Raw genomic sequence first — 21,122 nt, 5'->3', positions numbered from 1 at the left:
GACAAAAGCATATTTCCCAAACAGGCCACTGACTTCTTTGCTCTGGAAAACATTTTTTATCAGAGTGGTTTTTCCAAGACCACCCATTCCCCATACTACTATCACCTGAACTTGATGGGTGCTATCTTGTTTTACGATTAGTGCAATAATATCAGATTTTTCTTTCTCTCGCCCAATAAGCTGAAATTCCTCAAGGACACCTGCCATTGTGTGGGCGCGTGTTAACCTCTTTTGCGCTATCATATTTCCATCAACAAAAGCATTGGATTGGTCTTCTTGTATCTCATTCTCAGGGATGTTGGATAACTTTGACCTAGATGCTGGCTTTGATGGATATGTAACATCATGAGAGCTCTGAACACAAGCAAACAATAGTTAGATGAAAATTTAATGATGGATACTCAAAAAAAATGCCAGGTCATCTCTAGCGTGTCAGTTTCTATACAGGAATATTAATGTGACAACGAACCAGAAATAGTATACCAATGGTATGCAACAAGTTAATGAAATAATGAAAGCAGTCTAGAAGTTTAAAAGGCGAAAAAGAACTAGAGCACAAATTATTCACGAATTACATCAAAAGTTGGCTACTACTACAAGAGAACATAAAGTTATTGGAAACCTTAGCCCTCAGCAGGTATGAACAGAATGCAAAAAAATCCTTGTGTTGCCATTTTTATCAAAGCATTGCAACATAGCGCTTATTTGTCGGATGGAATATCCATATTTACACCCATTTTCTGGGCAGCTCCCTGCACACCCCTGGCGTGAAGCCTAGAGGAGACACATTGCCAAGCCTAGGCACTAGCCAGCGAGCAGGAATGCTTTGGTAATTCACATTGGATACCCGCTAATACCTCTGCACTGAACAGACATTACCTCATCCAGGGACCTGGGCAGAGGACATCTGTATCCGCAGGTCGATGAGGAATCCATGGAGGCTGAGAATGCATCCGGTTAAGACCATCATGGTAGTCCGGGGAGATTCCAATTCGAGAGCTAGATTTGTCCCACACCTAGGGGGGTTATTCTTTCCCGCATGGAACAGGAGGGGTTGGACCAGGAAGGTCCCCTTCCCCCGCCTTGCCCAAACATGCAAATTAATTTAATCCTACCCACGAGACGCTCCATAGTGATTACCCTTGGCCACTATATACTACATCTAACTGATAAATGGTTCAGATTTTGGGCTGTCCTTTTGAAAATCAAAAACATGTGTTTAAAACAGAAGTAGTACCTGCCAGTAGAAAGCATAGATGGTTTGTTCAGTAGACAATTGTTTGAGCTCTGATACAGTACTTTCCCGCCCGGGGCATAAGCTTGCAACTTCAACATGTTCAGTGGATACTATGATCCGGCTCCCCAGTTTGTTCTCTGGGAAACAAGTCTTGATCTGGTGCCATTCTTCAATTGTGGACAGGCCAGTAAGCACAATCAGGCACCTCTTCTCATTGACATATCCATTGAAGGCCTGAGCCAAATCTTGCTCCTTCCTTTCCCCCTCCAGCAGAACACCAACCCCCACCGCTGTGTGAAACTGTTTCACCATACTCAGGACAAATTCTGTTGGACAAAAAGGACGCATCACCCTGACCCATGCTCGGCACGGAAAATTCAGTTTGACGTCTGGATTCTCGTAGGCCTCCCAGATGATGGTGTTATGCCCAACAGTGCCACTTGTTCCCCACACACCGATCACTCCAACATGATCATCACCATCCTTGTTGATCAGCTGGGCCAAATCCGATCTTGCTTGGTGTTTCTTCGCGGCATGCCTTGCTTCATCAACACCAAACATGGCAGCATCAACGGCAGGGGCAGCATCAGCGGCAGACTGAGTGGAGTTAGAACCCTTGATGAGGCCATAGCGCAAGTTCCTCTGGCTCACGTCCTCGACTTTGGTCCTCAGCTCCTTCATCTGCTTGGCAACATGGCGACGATCGAGAAGCATGCGAGGAATGCGCCACCAAGACTGTTTGTCCACACGAACAACAAAATCCTGGAGCGAATCCTCGACGTCGCGGACCTGCTTCACCCAGGTCCTGACCACCTTGTTGTGCTCACCTCGCTCATCATGCGCCACCATCAAGAAAGACTGCATCATCTCCAGCTCATCCGTGACGAAGGCCTTGTCGCGCTGTACTCCCAGCTGCAGGGCCACCTCCTCCGCAACGGCGAACTTGGCGAGGCCAAGGGCCCCGCTCAGCACGGACTTGCCGATGCTCAACGCGGTCGCCTCCATCGGTACCGATCAAGCTTCCCTCTCCTCTCTCTTTCTCCTGTGAGCGTTTGCGTGGATGGATCTGAGTTGTGAGATGCGGGTCTGAGGTCCTGTTTAGATAGATAATGGAAGTTTAGTCAGCGACCTCTATCGTTTCAGAACTTCCATTTTTAATCATGACTTGGCAGGCCTCAAGTCCTCGCATATTAGTTTTAGCAGCAGAACTCAATAGTTAATTCTGCACCAAGCTCTCATTCCAAGGCACAGCGATGCCTCACCACCCTTTCATATAAGGACAAGTTATTAATTTGTATTTCTATAGTGTATAGGCGCTAGCTGTAATCTCTCCCACCACATGTAATCACTCACCTAATTAAACTGTGTGAACCAAGCCTGAATGTGGCCTCCTCCCTTCAACAACCTACATTACAGCTTAAAATTCAAATTTACTAAAAAAACTTTAATAGCTGTCTGCCAGCTGCGATACGTGAACAGAATATACATCAAACGCAGAGTTCTGACTATCGATCCGCTACAGACGTTCATGCACGTCGTGAGTTCTGGGGACTCCCACAAGGCATGTGAGTCCTAGACACAACTAATCATGGCAGATTTGAAATGGATCTGAGTTGCAGGCCTCAGACTCTTAAGCCATGTTTAATAATAGTAGATGGATAATGGGAGCCACTCTTTTCTAATCAGGACTTGCCAGGCCTCAATCTCATCGTATATTGGTTAAATTAACAGTGGGACTCATCAAGTTAGTATTTACAGTGATTGTAGATAGGATTAACTGTTAATTTGCACTAAGCGTATTTCACTAGTTTGACTATTTATCGACCCACTACGAACGCACATGCTAATGCAATGTTCAAGGATCAACTGCATATAACACATAGGCTAACCTATCTATCGATCTGCATGAGGCATGTTAACTGTTAACTGTGCATTGTGGGTTGTTGCGACTTGAGTGAGGCATGTGGCCCATTCAGCACCGATTTTGCGTACACAATCTAACGATTATATGTATTCATTAGTCGGTCGCATGTCCTTTTTAGATAATGAAAATTTACAGATCGACCTGCTCGTTCACAACTTTCATTCTTAATTGGGACTTGCCAGACCTCAAGTCCTCACATATTAGTTCCAACAATGGGACTCATTAGTTAATTCTGCACCAGACTCTAAGTTAGAAGGATAGACAGTGATGCCTCACCACCCTCTTGTATGATATCCACTATCCATTGTTTAATTTGTATTTCTATAGAAGCCAGCTGCACACACCACATGTATATGTATACACCTACGACATATGCATCCTCTCTGTACACGCTAGAGGGTAATAAAAATAAACACTAAAAAGGTGCTGATATATGTGCAGTGGTGTGCCCTGAACATGATTTGAGTCCTAGAAATCAAACCCAAATAAGTTCCATATCTTCTGACTTGCATGAATCTAAATTGAACGGTCCCATTTGACGATTTCTGATTTATGTCAGATAAATCGATTTGCTAATCGGTTCATACTGAACTTCTAATATTTGCGTAAACACTTCGTATTTCTAGTTTGTTTCGCGTGCCCACATATAACATTTTTCGTTTTTTTCAGTCTTAACATCCTCCCATAGTATGTTTGTTGGGTGAGAAAAGCTAACATCCAAATACATGGTGGGATACCCAAGCACTCCATTAAACACGAATTTGCCAATCTCAGAGAGATGCAGATTTCAGGCTCCGAGGTCCTGTTCAGATACGTAACAGAAGTTTACTTAGCGACCGAGACCTCGATCGTTTCACAACTTCCAATCTTAATAAACAATTGGCTGGCTTGAAGTTTGACTATTTATTGATCTACTATAAATGCACATGGTAACGCAATGTTTAAGGATCAACTTGGCAAGCATCAAGGATCAAACTTTCAGTATATGCTAACACAGTGTTTGACTTTATGTCGATGTGGATTCAAGGAGTTTGAACGCACATGCTAGGTGGATTGTTGGAACTTGCGTGAGGCATATTAATTAGATTAGCAGTGTGAGTCATCACTAGCTAGGCTTTACAACAATGACATGATTAACTGTTAATCTAAATAGTCAGAGCAACCCCGGGCCACCGGAGGGGAAGAAGGTGGTGGAGATGAGAGTTCAAACCTTGGAGTTTCTAGGAGTCACTGCTGGAGAGAAATCACAACCCCAGCACAGCGAGCGCGGATGCCGGTGGAAGCAGCCACAACCCCCGTCAATAACCCCCTCCCTCCCCTGCTTCCAGGCTGCCTTCGGAGGCACTGCCTGGGTAAAACAAAGGCATATAACAAATGCAAATGTTTAAGGATCAATTACATATAACACAAAGCCTAACCTATCTATCGATCTGCACAGAAATTGTGGGTTGTTGGGACTTGTTTGAGGCATATGCTCCATTCAGCACCGATTTCGCGTACCCAAGATCACATTCACATTGCACCTTGTTATACTAACTCGATGTTCAAGGATGAAGTGTACATGCTAACACAAATTTAAACCTAGTTATGGATCTGCACGCACATTATGGGTTGCTGGGACTAGGGTGAGGCATGTGCTCCCGTTCAGCACCAAGATCGCATCGCGTACTAGTTTAATTGACAGTGGGACTCATCACTGGCTGCTAGGCTTCACATCGATGGCAGCTGACAGGATTATAATTGTTAATTTCAATATGCAGAGCACCCCCGGGCCGCCGGAGGGGAACAATGTGGTGGAGAGGAGAGGAGAGGTCGAACCTCGGAGATCCTAGGCGTCGCCGCCGGGGAGGAAGCGCGGCCCCAGCACGCCGGTCGGGGCAGCCACGGCCACCGCCCCCTCCCTCCCTTCATTGCTTCGAGCCGCGGGCCACCATCGCCCGCGCTGCGGCCCTACAGCGGGGCCTCCGGAGGCACCGCCCAGCAAAAAGGGGAGGCGGCTGGCGGCGAGGAGGGGCACCACGCTTCGCGGCTGGGGCCAGGCAGCGGCGGCGGTGGGCTCCGACGGCAGATCGAATCCATGGCGCCGAACACGGGGCGAAAGGGGAACGAGACAGAGGCGATGAGTGTGGTTCGCGTCGCGGGTGGAGAATAAAAAAAAGTGTATACATGAAAAAGCACTCAAATATTTTATTTTATTTTGGATGAAAAATTACTAAATATCGAGTTACGCTAAGTAATACGTATAACTGGGATTTTTCCGGGTTCCGTTTTGAGCAATTTTGACAATATGACAGTAATCATTACGCTTTTTAATCAAGGGACTTATCACATGGTCAATCATGTATGGAGACGCCACTGCGCTCCCTTGCCACTAGGCTACAACCTAGTTCTCAAACTTTCTAGTATTTAGGATGATGATCCCCTAGTTTCCTCCTTCATAAACTAGCCGATGATGTAAACGTTTTGTTGAGTTAATAAAGCTAGCCATGATGGCCTTCTTTCAAAAAATAAGTCTGTCTATCTCCGGTGAGGGAGTGATGATGACGGTGACGCGTCTTTGGCTTATTACAATGCTTGTAGTCATTGTTAGATGGTTTATGTATCTGGTTGTAATTTTTATTACCTATAGTGTTTTCTGTACTGCAATGATCAATGAATAGATTGAAAATTTCTCTCGATGAAAACCAAACTCACTCGCCAATTAAGATGTTCGATCCAAGCATGCCTATGACGCCCTCCCTCCAACGACCAGCTCCATCGATGCTGATTCGAGTTTAGCATCTGAGACAAGTCTCGGGCTCTCAGTCATGTTTATTGAGAATGATGATGCAAGTTACAGTATTTTTTCTATCCACGAAAACCAAAATGGAGAACAAATATAACAGAGAATATAACAGAGCTCGACACATGCATCAACTGTCAATTGTTGTACACCTTGTTCAAAAAAAAAAACACAGCCGGACTTGAGAAAAATATACTAGTATCATAGTGCTCAGAATAATCCAAGAAAAATCACCACTAAAACAAACATTCAGTGACTGCACTGTTAAAACTTGATCACAGACAGAGCTAGAAAGATGCATCCTCTGTTCTGCTTGCTGCCCACCGCCGGACCCGAAAAATGCAGGATGCTCGAATTTTCTCAAGGAATTCCCAGTTGTAAAGAATAGTGTCACCTGCTAATACTCCTACTCTTACACACCACAATACTCTGGAAAAAAAAATCTGAAACAATTTCTGAAAAGAAAAACAAAGATAGTAACAGTCAGTGCGGACTGTTCAGATTGCTGCCCAAATGGAGCTAGAAAAACCCATCTGTTGTGATTGTACACCCCCAAGCATTTCAAGGTGCTCAGAATTATTTTCAAGAACAGAAATCTGCACACCCATGAACGAAGTGTGGTCGAAAAAAATCTGAGAAAGATCACAAAAGATCAAGCATTTTCATATGTCGCTGCTATCCACCCAGACAACACCACCGGCCCGGAAAAAATGGAAGTACTCTGACGAAAACTGCATCAGTTCTTGAAAATACAACATCATTGCACAACAACTTACATATACAGTTTCTTAACTCACGGGTTTCAGACTACAGTCTCATCATTGTACGGGAATCCAGTTTTGTATTTTGGCCCACTGGAACGTACAGGAGGCACTCGAGAGCGAGATGATGGATTCGTTCAGCAAGCAGTGAGAAATTCAGAATGGTGATACGGAAAAGGCTGGAACAGAACACACCATTATCATGACCACATGAGGTTGAGGGTGAGGCCCTGAAGTGAAACCAAACCTGTTTATATCACAAGAAAAATACGTTAAGCATTTTCCCCCACTTCAAATATAAGTACTGTAACAGGTGACCCAGGACGGGGATGGCCTGGGCAATCCCTTGAATAGCATATAACTGTATGGTTTTGGTGGTTAGGCGAAAAATGACTGGGTATATGGTAGAAGTATACCTTGGAAAGATGCTCGGTAATCAGTCCACATAGTCCTCATCAATTTTGACCTCTAGCTTGCTTGTTGCTAGCAATCTGCATTGTTTTGATAACTCGGCACTGCAATAGAAGATTTTCAGTTCTTCCAGCGCAGGTGGTAGGCCCTCCTTCGGAAGCCCTGAGATGCCATCACAATCTATGATCTTCAACGTCTTGAGGGAAGGGAGGCTCCGCAGCCCCGTGGGAAGATGTACGAGATGCCTACAAGCCTGAAAGCAGAGCTCTTGCAGGGACCTGAGGAGCAGAAGCGCTCTCTCTTGCTCATCTGTTAGTCTCGTTGCATCCTTCATGTAAAAAAGCTTTAGGCTTCGGAGGCAGGTGAGGTCCTTGCAGAATGACATGTTAAGGGGAGACAAGGCATCGATCTCGAGACTTTCAAGTGCAGGGAATAACTCATAGCTATGACTTGGAAATCTCTCAGTTGGCTCATAACTGTCAAATGAGATAAGGGAACCCAAGGCAGGGGAATCGACTATTTTCAAATTCTTGAGGTTCACGAGGGATCGCAAGCCCTCTATTGTGACAAGCGAACTACAATCATCAATTTCCCAACGTTCCAGCGACGTGCAGGAATGCAGCTGTAGAGATTTCAATCTTGAGTTATAAGCTAATACCAAAGACTTGAGGATTCCAAGCGATTGCATGCCCTCTAATGCGACGAGCTGATTGGAAAATTTAATTTCCAAATCGTCCAATGCCTTACAGGAATCCAGTTGTAGATATTCCAAACTTTTGCTGCTTACATTTAATTTTTTGAGATTTTCCACAAAGCAGGGCCGCAGAGTTTTTTGGGAATAATCAGACCAAACAAGTTGTTCAAGCCGGAGGAGACATCTTCCGTTCCCTACATGTGAGGACTCCAGCAAAGCCTTCCCTACTCCCGTCAAATATTAGATGAGGGCATCCACCAATTTTTATCTTTCTGAGATTCAATGGAATCGGAATGTGCACGACTCCATCTGCATACCCTGATGATAAAGCCTCGAAAACTAGGAGAAGGTTTGGTTGAACATTTCCTTCCTCTTCTATCTTCAATTGTTTCAACTGTGGGCAATCGTATAAACACAATTCCTTTAGGGTCGGTGAATGTCGCAGCATCAGAGATAGCCACTTCCCTGTTATTCCACATCCTTCAATATCAAGACTTTCAAGAGACGAGAGAACGTCGTCATTTGCAGTTATCATGTCATCATGGGTCTGCTCTGGCACATCATCCGATGAGAAAAGTTCTCTGCAGTTCACTATTTTCAAACTCTTTAAGGAGATGAGCTGACTTAAGCCTTTGAATGAAATGGATGTTAAGCTTTAGCAATTCAATATCTCCAAGTATTTGATATCCTTAAGATTATGGAATGCCAAAATTTTGTCATGAAGTGTATCACACAAAAGTTTATATCCGCTAAACTCTAATTTTTCCATGGAAGATCCCTCCATTGTCATAATTGGTGAAACCTCGTTAATTGATAGTTTACAAAATATGGCTGAAGGTGGAAGGGGGGTCTGTACTTGCAGATGAGGACAGTTGCGCATAATAAGTTTCCTCAGATTGGGCAACCATGACTTATACTCACTTTTGTAGCTATGAACTTTCTGAAATAGATCAAACACCTCAAGTGCAGGGCAACTCTGGATCTCCAGCACCCTTAAACTAGATTTCATATCATCCACGGAAGTACAAGAACATCTCCGTAAATCTGACATTTTATATAAAACAAGCTCCTCCAATGATGGAAACGATACTTTTGTTGCAGTCCGCATGTTTCTCAACTTCAATATTTTCAGAAACCGAAGCATTTCCAGAGATGAAAGTATCTCCCCTTCTCCGCAATCGTCTAGATGAACTGTATGCAATGACATAAAGAAAGCAACATCCAATACCTGAAGATGGAAAAACTTGCTCAAAACATGAGGCAAAGGTTGCTGCTCAGCATTATCATCCTCAAGTTTTAGATACCGGAGACGTGTAGGATTTACCAAGCTACATAAGAAAGATTTAAAATCAATAGATGTTGCAGACATTTGCAGCAGACGCAGATTATGTGATTTTTCAAACACATCTTGGAATGTGTTGAAGAAAAAGGAGTCATATTTCCCAATCAACACCAATGTCCTCAACTTTCTCACTGGTGTGACTATATTTTGCAAGAAAAATTCAAACTTCTCACTACGAGGTATGTTCTCAGTCTGGCCATCCCTCCTATATACAAAATTGGTTGCTATAGATAAATGGTGTACAGTTGGCAAAATGTCATTGTGCTGCAAACCATCCAAAGCTCCACACTCAGTTCTTGAAACTAGCCGTGCAAAATCATGCATCAGGCCACACATAATGTAGTAAGTTTAACTTTTAACCTGCTGAAACAAGCCCAGGTTCACCAAATCATTCAGATAGTATTGTTCCATCTCCTCCAAACTGTTGCTTGAATGATCACGCTTCACAAATCCTTGTGAAATCCAAAGACTAACTAGCTTCTCAGCAGTAAATTGATAGTTGTAGGGGAATATGGAACAATATGAGAAACATTGTTGTACAGGGTATGGTAGGTCATCGTAGGAAAGCTTCAAAGAAGACATGATGCCACCAATGTGTTGCAAGGATTTCCAATCTTCAGTCTTCAAAATGTTACTCCAATGATCCACAGTAAGTTGATCTCTTAATAGTGACCCAGCAGTTTGTGCTGCTAATGGGTTTCCTTTTAAGTTTTGTGCTATTTTCTGTCCTATGTCACTTAGACTCGCTTGCTCTTCCTAATTCTCATCACCAAATGCACATGCCTTAAACAATAGCCAGAAATCATCATTTTTCAAACCATGTAAGTAAATTGGTCCAGTTGTACCTCTCTTTTTGGCAACAAACGGTTTTCTAGTTGTCAAAATAATCATATTGCCATTTGCACCACTAGAATTGAAAGGAGCCAACAATTTGTTCCATCGTCCGTCATCCATGCCTTCCCAGACATCATCTAAAATAAGTAGAATCCTCTTTGATTTAATATGACCCTTCAAGACCTCTTGAAGCTTGGGAAAGCTGCATATGCAATCATGTGTTTCTTGGGAGACACAATCTAACATCTCCCTTGTGAGTCTCATTTCATCAAAATTGTTAGGCCCCCAAATCCATATCTTGTGATCAAATTCACTTTTCAAAGCTGGATCATTGTACACAAGCTGTGCGAGAGCTGTCTTCCCAACTCCTCCGATGCCTACAATAGGCAGAACAGTTACACCTGCAGTTGATTTGTGTTTTTCAATCAACTTTTTGATGGATCTCTCCTCTGCAGCTCTCCCATACACTTTCCCTTGGAAAAGACTTGATGTTCTTCGTCGTGGATCTGAGATTGTATGCTGAAAGTGATTTGAACTTGCACCACCAGAGTCTGACCCAAGTATCATGAGAAGCGTTGTGACAGCCTCTCGCTTGACTAGCAGCTGACTAGTGATGTCTTGTATCCTTTCAAAAAATGCCTCCTTGTTCCACCCGTTTGGGTTAGCTGTGGTGATGTGTGTTGACTCCTGATCAGTTCTCATCCTTTTTCTGCGGCCGGTTGCAACAGGCATAGGAATTGTAGTAGCATCGGCGGTGCTGCAATAAGAAATAGACCACAGGATTGACAGTGAGAACCTTAATGCACACTTAAGCAGATGTATGAAAGAAGAGACTCTAAGAAATGTGCATGTGCAAAGGCACTAAATAATCTAGGTACCTTGAAGAAGGGTCAGCTGCTCCACGTCTCTTGCTACAACCTTTGCTCTTGAGATGATTGCGCACAACTGATGTCCCCATTTTTGTGTTGCACATGATCTCTTTTTGACATTACTTGCATCTTGCTCTGGAAGGCCCTCCGTTTTGTTCAGACTCTATGATGTCAAAGTGAACCCATTCCTTCGACCGTAACCTGCCATTACTGCTACTCTGTACATCATCATCATTTTCTCTGGAATCATGAACAGTTTGCAGCGGTCCATGCCCATCCGTTTGAAGTAGTGTCTCTAAGGCAGAATAAAAAGTTGGAACTGCGAATAAGCAAGCAATTCAGCAGCTACTTGGATCTAAAAGAATGTGTTACCAAAATTACCTGGCTGGAGCTCCTACTGGAGCTTGCAGTAGTCCAGCTCGTCCACCACGTCGTCGGCGCCGTAGAGCAGCTCCTTGACGGCTGTGAGAGACCGGGTCAGCGGCTTGTTCCCGGCCGCCCTCCCCTTCACAGCAGAAACCACCATCTCCACCTCCTCCACCTCGGACTTGATCTTCTTGACGTCGTTGCCGAGGCCAGCATGGTGGATCCAGGAGTCTAGCTTGCCGCCGGCTAGGAGATTTGCAAGGATGGTGTTGGCAAGCCAGCCAATCGCAGGCTCCAGGGTGGGGTCTTCCACCGCCTCCATTGGCAGATCCGGCGGAAGCAGGAGGCGGAGACGGAGAGCGCAGCAGCGGGAAGCAACTCAACCTCAAAGTGGTTGAGAGGACGAGGATTGAGGACGGTGGTTGGCTTGGCAGACATTTAAAGGACTGAATAGTCACTGATAGGCGCGGCAATACAACCCATTAACGATGGTGCAAAGGGCGCATCCTGGCGCTATCCACCTGTCCCAATTCTACTGTATCGATTTAGTGTGTCGGAGAGAAAGACGCGCTGGGAAAAATCGCTCGGTCAGGTGGGAGGAAAAGATTGATGAAAAAAAAGGTGGGAGGAAAAGAAGTTGCGTGCCGACGGCACCCGTATCGAGCCTCTCGTTCTCTCCTCTTCCTTCATAGGCACGTCTCCTCCTCCCCTCGTCTGTCTGATCCCCTTCTCTCTTGTACAGGCCGCCTTCTCCCCTCCTCCGACGGCATCCTCAGGACGCAGCAGCGATGCTTTGTCGACCTCGGCCTTCTCCACCGTCGTGCGCCGGCGTCCTCCCGCACCGACGGCGTGGGGCCGTGAGGCGGTTCCCCTTTGGTAATGGCAGGGACGGGGTGGATCCGCGGGCACCATGGAGAAGCGCTCCGTCAGTGGAGAAGAAGGGAGGAGTGGATGCAGACGCGGAGGATGTTGAGAAGGAGGAGGTGGTTGCGGTGACCTGGGCGCTGGAGCTACGGTGGCCGCCCTGGAAGGGGCTGCCGAAGCAATACAGGCTCATAGGCGTCACTTCCCTCGCCTTACCACCCCTCCCCAATGGCTGCATGGTGGCCACTGTGTGCAGCCGCAGGCATCATGTGCTTCGGCGTGTGCCTGGTGGCCACCAGGCGTGCAGGCAGCGTGTGCGTTGTGGCCGCCGCTGCGTGTAGTTGCAGCATCCGAGTGCAGCCGCCGCGTGCTGGCCCCCGCATGTGTTGGGGGCGTTGGGCTTTGATGCAGTTTGGATAAAATGGATTATGGCTTGTGTCACATCTGTCAAATTTTCTGCGCGCTTTAATGGTCAACTTCTGGAAACTTTCTCCCCTTCTTGTGGTCTCAGGCAGGGGGCCCTTTATCTCCGTACCTATTTTTGTTGGTGGCGGAAGGTCTTTCTTTGTTGCTTGAGGATGCATGTGCTAGAGGAGCTCTCCAAGATTTCAAGGTGAATAGGCATGCTCTGGGTATCTCTCATCTTTTATTTGTCGATGATTGCCTTATGTTTTTCACGGGGTCCATTGATCAAGCGTTGACAATTAAAAATATCATTTCAACTTACGAGAAGGGGACTGGACAGTTATTGAGCGCAGATAAATGCTCTATTATGTTCGGGAAGAAGTGTAGGATGGAAAACCAAGTGTCTGTCATGGTAATCTTGACTATTACCGCTGAAGGTTTTGAGGACAAATATCTTGGGCTTCCGGTGCCACAAGAAAGAATGAAGGTGGGTAAATTTCAATCTACTAAAGAAAAAGCTATTAAAATTTTATCGGATTGGATTGAAAAATATGCATCTAGTGGGGCGAAGGAAACATTGATCAAATCAGTTCTTCAGGCTCTTCCAGTTTATGCCATGGGCATCTTTAAATTCCCGGCATCGGTTTGTGAGGAGCTATCTCATATTATAAGGAACTTTTGGTGGGGTGACGAGGATGATAGGAGGAAAACTCACTGGTTGACTTGGGACAAACTGACAAGGCCTAAAAGTGAGGGAGGTATGCGTTTTTGTGATCTCAGATTATTTAACCAAGCTCTGCTAGCTAAGCAGGCTTGGAGATTGGTGGTTAACCCTGAATCCTTATGCGCAAAGGTGATGAAGGCGAAATATTATCTCCATGGGCATATCCTTGACACTGTTTTTCCACAATTAGCTTCGCTTCCTTGGCAAGGTATTCTGCATGTTTTGGACCTGCTTAAATCGGGTGTTATTTGGCAAGTATGTGATGGATCTAATATTAATATTTGGAGAGATAATTGGCTACCAAGAATCTCTGGTCTTAAGGTTACTGCAAAGAAGAACATGAACATGATCAAATGGGTGTCTGACTTAATTTTGAGTGGACTGAGGAGACGGGATGAGAATTTGGTTAGGCACTTATTTTATCCACATGATGCATAGGAGATTTTAAGTTGGCATTTTGAGAAGAATGGTTTATTCTCGGTTAAAAGCGCGTACATTCTTGCGCTTAATCTAAAGGAACGTAAAGAAGATGAAGGGCAATATAGTGACGCGGTGTTGGGGGAGAGGAAGATTTGGGATATTATTAGGAAGGCAAATGTTCCTCAGAAGATTCATATTTTTGCTTGGCGTGTCGCTACGAATAACTTGGACGTCCAGGTAAACAGAGTCATGCACCACCAAGCCACTCTTAGCACATGTTCTATTTGCGGACTGGAAGATGAAAATACGTTTCATGCGCTAGTCAAGTGCCCTAAGGCATATGCGTTGCATATGGCAATGAGGGATATATGGGATCTTCCTGGGGAGGAGGTTTTTCAGCATTCGGGGTCTGATTGGTTTCTTATTCTTTTGGAGCAATTGAATGCTAATCTGTGTGACCAAATTATTTTCATTTTCTGGAGAGCCTGGCACTTGAGGAATGACTTGATATTTGGTACGGGGAAGGAACTTGTCTTGGCCTCTGCTAATTTTGTGGAGAATTATCGGTCATCATTTGTCGCAAGTCAATCTTGCCCAGAGGTGGACTCGAAAAATAAAGGTAAAGGTCTGCTGTCTGGTTTACAAATTGTTCCTAACCCTATGAAAACTCAGGTGTTATGGCAACCCCCTCCTTCGGAGTATATTAAGATCAATGTCGATGCAAGCTTTATGGAGAGCATTAGCGCTGCAAGTGTGGGTGTGGTGGTCAGAGACTCTTCGGGGAAGGTCCTCGTCTCTTCCTGGGATTACATTGGGCTTTGTAAAAGCATGGAGGAGGCGGAACTACGAGCATGCATTGCGGGTCTATATATAGGTATTACCTTTCACAATCCTATAATTTTGGAGACTGACTATGCGTTTGTGGTTGCGTCCCTTGCAAATGAAATAGGAGACAGGTCTTCAATGGCTGATTTGAAAAAGGAAGCGAGGAGTTTATCAAAGCTTATAAATAATTTTAAATACTCCAACATTAATTGTTCGGCTAATGTTGTTGCCCATATGATTGCAAAGTTTAGTTTCGATAATAGATGGGATGGTATCCTTGTTAACGATGTTCAGCCCTGCATGGTGAATATTGTAATGAATGATTGTAATAACAATCTTGGTTAATCAATATATGTGATGGTTTAAAAAAAGAAAAACTAAGGTTAGGCAAAGTGTGGCTAACAAAATGGCCACCATAAGTGTAGCAAGATTTGGTAAAAAATTGATCCTATGACACCATATAACTAGAAAAGTGTGGCAAGCCACAAATATGGCAATGAACCAAATACATGCCTAAAATATTGTGGCATGACTAAGGTTAGGCGTGGCAATTTTAGGCTGAGAATCAAAGAAGCCCCCAAAATACAAATGACACTTTTTTTCCCGTGCTAGTGAATTCTGTTTCGGTCAACCTAACACAGCAACAGCGAAGATTGGTGCATACCCCTTGATAAAAATAACGATGGTCACTTTTTAAAAAGTAGCGGCTATACGTCGGCTATACGTCGCCTAGTACTATGAGCCGAGTGGGTGTGTCGGCCTGACGCAGCGGTTTCCCACACGGCTACCTGATGTCTGCCATACGCATCAATGCGCCGCCATTAATTGTGGCATTCGCCGACCACCGGCCCTAACCTGAGAAAATATCAGGTGATACTCCCTCCTTTCATTTATATAGGACCTAATGCATTTTTCGAGACTAACTTTGACCAAATATTAAAGCAATAATATATGACATGCAACTTACACAAAGCACACCGTTAAATTCGTGTGTGAAAGAAGTTTTCAATAATATAATTTTCACATTGTGCATGTCATGTACTATTAATCTTGTCAATAGTCAAAGGCGGTCTTAAAAAGCACATTAGGCCCTATATAGATGGAAGGAGGGAGTACAAGAGTTTAGGTGCTACCATGATACAAGCTTTCCTGAGCCATTGGATCAGAGATCTACGGGTGTAAGCCATGCTTTTGGACTTGCAAGTAAATACCAGATTCTTGAAGGATTTTTCTGCAAAGTTGCAGGAGCTCTATTTTTGACCGTTGGATATCTGACCGAACGGTTCGCGGGAGTTCGTATCGCGGGAGCATCTAAGCTCCAGTATCACCCGATACTCACTCAACCCATCCTACCACCCCCCTCCCCATATATACCCCCTCGTCTACCTGTCGTCCTTGGCACCGCTCTTCCAAGCCGCTTTGGCCCTCACAGACAATGTGGCGAAGGCAGGAGTAATTTTGAGGTGTGGCGGAGTTTGTGCAAGAACTCGATACAATACTAGATATATACTAGATCATTGATGGCGCGCGTTGCTGCGCCCGTCTATTTTGGCTCTTGTTAGTGATACAAAGCAACTTGTATAGTTTGTATAATGCATTCTTTATTTTGCAATTTAAGCCATTTGCTTCCATCCACATTCATGATCTAGGTTTCTGAAATATAGATACATCAAACACAATATATAAAAAAGGGTCATCCAGAAGTTTTCATAGTTGCTTAGCATGAATCAGTAAGACAATTTGGAATAAAGGGTGGATTGAAATTGTCCATCTCGTGCCATGAAGGTACCTACAAGATTATATGTTTGAGTTAGTTCATAAAGAGTTGTTTAATGAATGAAGATTTATCCATCAAACAAAAAGAAGTTGATGTGAGAGAGCACGGATTAACTTGTACAAAGATATGGGGCTAACCTACAAACGTGTAAGCAACTTAAGAAGAACAACCTTGCTTTCTCTCTCCCACATTCTCCAATAGACGAACGACCCCCACAGAACTCCTCAACGAATAACAGAACAAAAAGATAGGATGGAGGATATGCTAATGAAAGTTGTTGTAGGACACATAAATAAACTTTCAATGGAACATCTCATGTTTCAATGATAGGAAGTTCAACATAATTTCTGTTATGTTGAGTACTAAGTGAATACAATGTTTTTCCCATCAAAGTAACTAAATAATCTTTGACATGCTTCAGCTTAATAAAATAAAACAATTGTTCTATCTGTATGCCTTCCACGGAGATTGTGGCGTTCAAACATTGAAAACATTCGCTATTCAAATCTCGACAGTCACTCCATTAATTAGAAAGCATAGAAGAAACCTTTAGTGAGAAAGTGTGTTATTAGGCTAAAGGGATGATGAAACACTTTATATCACATAAAAAATGAGTATCTTAGGATTAAACCCCAAATTATCATGCAATGTTGTTATGTAAAGTTATCTTTAACCAAAGGGGGGCTCATAGTGGTGATAACTTATTACTTTTATTGTCTTTTGCACCGAATTTGCTTGGGTTGTTGTTCATCTTTGCGCAATGGAGCCGAAGTAGGATAAAATTAACCTCGAGCAAGACAGCTCCAGCGTCACCTCTGTGTGCATTGACCTTGATGAAAGCTTTGTAATACCAGTACAAAACATGCAAAAAGTCTAAGAACAGAAAGACAAATCGTAGTGGGAACAAAACACCCTTAACAACACTACTCTGGTAACCTCCCATATCGATAATTTGGAAATACTACAATATACATTTGTCTTGATGTGCTGGAATGGTATGCTCACCTAAATTTGGCTTAGCAAATCTCAAATAAAATAATTTATCAACAATCATGCACAAGAAAGTTCAGACCGTCATATAAAATTCAGATTTTCCACAAATTATCCAATTTGCTCAAAAAAGCACACAACAATCAAGCATACCATGGAGTAGCAAACATTCAATAATCCATTCCTTTTTGCAAGAACTGGACAAAGAGTAGATATCATTTGGTCAGATAGGAAAATAACTAAGAGTGTGTATGTGGGAACAACTGCATCAACATGTGTTAGTTTGTTTCTGACTTCACACTTGAACGCCACTTCTCTGTGCATAACACATTTTCTTAAGGGTTGAATGATAAAATTGGCTTTTAGGATAAAGCTTAATTAATTATCGGAATGGTCAAGGGAAAGCAATACCTATGAAAAGCCGTGTTGTGGAGGATGTGGTTACTAAAATAAACACAATCAGACCATACTGCCACAAGTACAAATCTCGATGGGTCAAAAATTTAAATTCCAATTTTTCATACAATTGTGGAAACCACCAAAACTCTTAATTTAGTAATTAAAAACCTTTTTTGCAGTATCTTCGGTTTTGTGACGATTTTCTGATTTTGATCTGATCCAAATATCCTAATGGTCTGTTCTTATTCCCTGAGTCTTCTTCCCAGTCGTGATTTTTATTTAGCCATAACTGCAGGAATTGATATACAACAATCATGATAAGATGGACAACAGATCATAAATTAAATAGTTTATAAGCACCACAACCAACTGCAGTGTGTATATACACCACATTTTCTACTATATGCCAATGTTCATTTTACTCGGTACTAAATACTTTTTGTTTTCCCGATACTTTCCACACATGCCACCCTCCTGTAAACAGGGCCATTATCTTGCCATAGGAGGAAAGCAATCAAGGCAATTCCTACAATTTCCAGCTGCCCGAAGACACAATTCATCGTCAGCTCAAAGAAAACTGCAGTTTATAAATATTTGACACTGTACTGGACAAATTTCTCAGGTCCGTCCATCAATATGAAGATTTTATTTCCAAAATCAAGACACGTATACATGACAAAGGAAGCAAAGACTCTTTTGTGTGGAAAAGATTAAGTGAATCCTCATGCACAGACTGAGGAACAAGCAAACAGCTGGTCAAACAGATTTAGCCCAAGAACACTATATAGCCAAGGACAAACGGAAGGGATTGAAGGAGCACCTCTTGCACTTGTAGTTGAGGATGACCAGCGGGTAGATGCTGAACGACCGGGCGAGAAGGCGGTCCACCTAATCGATGACCTAGTAGAGCACCTCCAGCCCCAACATATTCCATGACGACGACATCGCCGGCGGTCCCCGAAACTCTCTGTTGCTTTTTGCTGCTCACCACTGCATCGCTATAGTGTACACGAGCGTGGCAGATCTGGCAGCGGCCCGCCCAAGGACTCCAGAAAAAAATTGGATACATGCTTCAGGGGTGCGGTGCGCCACCGATCTGGTGATGGATCTCGTGGCCGGCCGCCCCCAGAAATAGATGCTCTCTGTTGGCCTATCAGACGGAAGACAAGAGATGGAGGACATCGACGGCTAAACGGAGACGGAGGCGACATTCCAACGGGGTGGGCATGGACTGCGCCATGAGGAGGTGGGAGCCAAACGAAACGACGACGGTGGCGGCGCAACCTGTTCGTGGGCGAGTGAGAGAGAGAGGAGAGATCGGGTGTGGGAATTGATTGAGATAGATGAGAGGCCGTGGGCAGTTTTTTTAAGCATCTCCTCGCATCGTCAGTTGTACGCTGTCGCTCGAAGCCCAGGCGGTATAATGGGCTGCCCGACGGCCCAATGCACGAGAGCCCTTCGTTTCGGCCTCTGGAGCAGCAGCCCAGAGGACAGCTGGGCCAGATTACCCAGATTACGGGGCAGATCGCTTTGGACGTGAAATCTGACGGCTAGTAAAGATCAGATCGTGAAACCCTAATTCGCTGAGAGAGCTCGGTTTAGGCTCGGTTATACTGTCCTTAATTACTTTATCTTCAACAAATCAAACAGAAATCCAAAAATGCTTATCCGTATGCTAGATGAAAAAAAAAGTATTGGTAATCAAAATACCTCAACCGATGAATATTACATGGATTACCGATCATCAATTTATCAACTTTATTAACAAGATGCACATGGTAAATCATGAAATAGTAATTATTAGGATAAAATCATAGAAAACACTTTATACCAATGAAGATAGTTAGAAAGAATACATCTTATAATAAAGCTTTACTTTTATTAAGTACACCATGGCAATGGCATTCTTATCAGCCTGTTTTGAATTTATTTCTTAGTTTCATAAAGATTAATTCCTTTAAATATCCATATACCAGCTACAAGCGGAAAAAAGATCAATTAATTTTTCAACTAGATGATAGCAGAGAATAAATGTAATGCACAAGTACCACTAGTAGAGAAACACCCACTAGTCCCGGTTCGTAAGGGCCTTTAGTCCCGGTTCATGAACCGGGACTAATGGGTCGTTACTAATACCTCCACCCATTAGTCCCGGTTCAAACACGAACCGGGACAGATGGGCCTCCACGTGGCCGGTCTGCCGAGCCCAGTCAGGGGGGCCTTTGGTCCCGGTTGGTGGCTCCAACCGGGACCAAAAGTTCATTTTTTTTACAAATGTGGCTGCTTTAGGGGTTTTGGGGGTTATTTTTAGATTGTTATTAGCTAGCTAATAGAGAGTTCTCTCTTATATCAACGCTGCTGCTATGTCATTTCACCCGCTGATATAACATGCTCATGCATGCGCAATATCATACATCATCATATATAATAACAAGTCCTATGCATCATCATACAACTTCTACTCGTTATTAATAATAAGTCATACGATCATCCTCATAGTCATCGAACCCAACCCTACATAATTGTTCTTAGCACATGATCATCAGTATCGGGTAGGACCTAAACATCCTTAAGGTAAAATAGCATAAAACAATATAGACCCTGACTCTCCATTATGAAGAATGGCGATCATCCTGTCTCCAATTCTTGCCCTTCGCTGCTTGTTGCTTTCAAGAAGCTCCTTACGACTGTCCATACATTTTTTCCATTCTTTGATTGTTATGTCTCCACTTCTTTTAGAAACCCGGTATGAACAGTTGAGATTCGTAGGACGACCTGGTTGTATGTTCAAAACATGAAGGCTACCATGCGTATACATCAGATGAGGCACACAATCATTCGGGATTATCTGTTGAAAAACATAGTAATAACTTCGTAGTTAGCAATGATGTACTAGTTTTAGAAGTGTGCAAAAAGATCACGTATGTCGTAATAGTAAAAAAGTCTTACCAGGGTATCTCCATGATAGTTACCGTAGTTCAACACGTGCACTAGTGGCACGTATTGACCATAATGTTGAGGAGTTTGATTGTAGATATTGTAATTCTCAATATCAGTACAAAATGCGACCAGATGAGTTTTCTCCTGATAAGTTAATTCGGAGCCTTCGGTGTAGTAGGTTCTGTCTACCATCTTCCGCACATTCTTTGAAGAATGAAAATAAAGTAGTACTTACTAAAAACAAACTACTTCTATATATAGTAAAATAAAGTAGTTTATTAAATCAACTAGCTAGTTCAACAACTAATTATATTAAACACTTTCTCTTCTTATTTTTTTCATTTTTCTAACTAGTATTTTTCTAACTAGTTTTTTTCTAAAAATAAAGTACTTTCATTTTTCTAACTAGTATTTTTCTAACTAATCTAACAAAAATCATAAAAAATTTAACAAAATCTAACAAAAAAATCTACTAACAAAAAAAAAAATCTAACATAATATGAACAAATTAATTACACAATCTAAATTACACAATATGAACTACATATCTAAATTACA

The 21,122-nt window shown here is 43.2% G+C and overlaps 1 protein-coding gene, 1 long non-coding RNA gene and 1 pseudogene across 3 annotated transcripts; all 3 read right to left on the bottom strand.

Moving 5' to 3' along the window:
* Window positions 1–2,223: 2,223 nt before the first annotated feature.
* Window positions 2,224–5,287, bottom strand: LOC123139773 (uncharacterized). The gene is made up of 3 exons (XM_044559481.1): window positions 4,980–5,287; window positions 4,372–4,509; window positions 2,224–2,331 (listed from the first exon to the last, which is right to left on the bottom strand). Exons 1-3 carry the CDS (start codon window positions 5,070–5,072, stop codon window positions 2,224–2,226), a joined length of 339 nt encoding a protein of 112 aa, XP_044415416.1. The 5' UTR covers window positions 5,073–5,287.
* An 826-nt stretch (window positions 5,288–6,113) lies between these two features.
* Window positions 6,114–11,578, bottom strand: LOC123135220 (putative disease resistance protein RGA3; annotated as a pseudogene).
* A 4,545-nt stretch (window positions 11,579–16,123) lies between these two features.
* LOC123135219 (uncharacterized) lies at window positions 16,124–18,941 on the bottom strand. 2 transcript variants are annotated; one of them, XR_006465851.1, is made up of 2 exons: window positions 18,445–18,941; window positions 16,124–17,913 (listed from the first exon to the last, which is right to left on the bottom strand). It is a non-coding gene; the product is annotated as an uncharacterized lncRNA (long non-coding RNA). The 2 variants fall into 2 exon arrangements; XR_006465850.1 differs by having other exon boundaries at window positions 16,124–16,247.
* Window positions 18,942–21,122: the final 2,181 nt, after the last annotated feature.

This window comes from Triticum aestivum, chromosome 6B (genome assembly GCF_018294505.1).
Source record: "Triticum aestivum cultivar Chinese Spring chromosome 6B, IWGSC CS RefSeq v2.1, whole genome shotgun sequence".
NCBI classification, from domain to species: Eukaryota; Viridiplantae; Streptophyta; class Magnoliopsida; order Poales; family Poaceae; genus Triticum; species Triticum aestivum.
This window is presented reverse-complemented; position numbering and strand designations above follow the sequence as displayed.